Source organism: Trypanosoma grayi (assembly GCF_000691245.1).
Source record: "Trypanosoma grayi strain ANR4 Tgr_2094_V1, whole genome shotgun sequence".
Taxonomy (NCBI): Eukaryota; Euglenozoa; class Kinetoplastea; order Trypanosomatida; family Trypanosomatidae; genus Trypanosoma; species Trypanosoma grayi.
This window is the reverse complement of record NW_008827712.1, coordinates 1-1,360: the sequence shown is the minus strand read 5'-3', so window position 1 is coordinate 1,360 and position 1,360 is coordinate 1. Positions and strand designations below refer to the sequence as shown.

At 55.4% G+C, this 1,360-nt stretch overlaps 1 protein-coding gene across 1 annotated transcript; it reads right to left on the bottom strand.

Annotated features, from left to right (window-relative positions):
* DQ04_20941000 (hypothetical protein) lies at window positions 1-1,360 on the bottom strand (the record flags this gene model as incomplete). The annotated part of the gene is made up of 1 exon (XM_009317970.1): window positions 1-1,360. A coding segment is annotated over one exon (1,360 nt), but the record flags the coding sequence as incomplete, so codon positions are not given.

The window sequence follows — 1,360 nt, the reverse complement described above, 5'->3', positions numbered from 1 at the left end:
TCGGCTGGCTGCTGCTTGTGGCTTCTGTGGCACTCGTGGAAGTAGAGGTGGGAGATGTCTGCGATTGCACGGCATCACTTTGTTCAACTGCAGCCTGAGCTGTACTCTCAGAAGGCTCTCCATTTCGGTGATCGGAAGCAGCACTCCCAGCCTCATGCACGGGGGGAACGGATGGTGTGGCACCGGAACTCATGGCGGCAGTGTTATCACCGTCGGGGATGGGGGCGTCTTCCTTTGCTCCAGGTGTTTTGGGATCTTTTGCGTGGCTTTCATCATCCTTTCTTTGGTTAGTCTGAAGGGTGTTGTCAGTAACGCTCAGGTTACAATTTTTACCTGTTTCCTTATGTCTTCCATTCACACAAGTATCGGCAGCGTTGCCGTCGTGGCCAGCGTTAGGGGCGTCACCTTTCTCTGTTAGGGCGTCCTGTCTTCCCCCGCGAGTACCGGTGGACACTAAATTAGAATCTTCTTCGCCCAAAATGTCCCCAGCTGTGCGTTTCTCAGAAAGTTTGCTCTGCTGTTGTTGCGCATGTAATAGGGATGTATCAAGTGAGCAATCCGTAGCCCCACCTGAAGCAGCAGAGCAGGACCCAACAGGGTTATTCTCCAACTTACCATTTTCTCCGTCTCTGCCCATTTGTCCGCCTACTTCATCCAACACTGGGCCACGAGATTCTGCAGGTGTTTTCGGGCCTCCGCCACCACCAGTCCCACCGGTGGTAGCGGGGACACCAACCTGCAGACCTTGAGACGCCCTGGTCTTACATGCCTCTTCGTTTTCAGCAATAAGTTCATCCGTGCTGCAAGTCAAAGCAGCGGCCGGCTTCTGTCGAGGATCCGGATCGCCGCCCAGGCCGGCACCGGGAACAGCAGGAATTTGTCCACTTACTTCTGAAATAGTGCCCATGGACTCCGGACAAATCTTAGTGCCCTCTGTTGTTACCTGAGGCGAAGTGCAAGTAACCTCGGACACGGTTTTACCGTGTGCACTCTGTGAAACGCCTTTGCACGCCTCCTCGCCATCACGCTTGCTCGGGCAGGAAGGCGAAGTAATACCGTTTACCGGTGGACGAGGAACACCAGGAAGTCCCTCGGCCCCCCGAGGACCAGGATCCGCAGGCTCAGCAGACGAAGGATCTTCGGGAGCCGGACAGTCTTTTTTGGCTTCATCCTTGCAACGATTATCTTCCTTTTCTGCACCAACACACCCGCAGCCGAACCACACGCAGAAGGCACACGCAAGCAGCACGTAGCGCATCATCATCATCGCTCTGAGAGCAGTGGTGGTAGTGGCAGTTGTTGCCTTGAGCTGTGCAGGAGAGGAGGGAGGCAGACAGACACAGGGAGTGCGCAGCAGCAG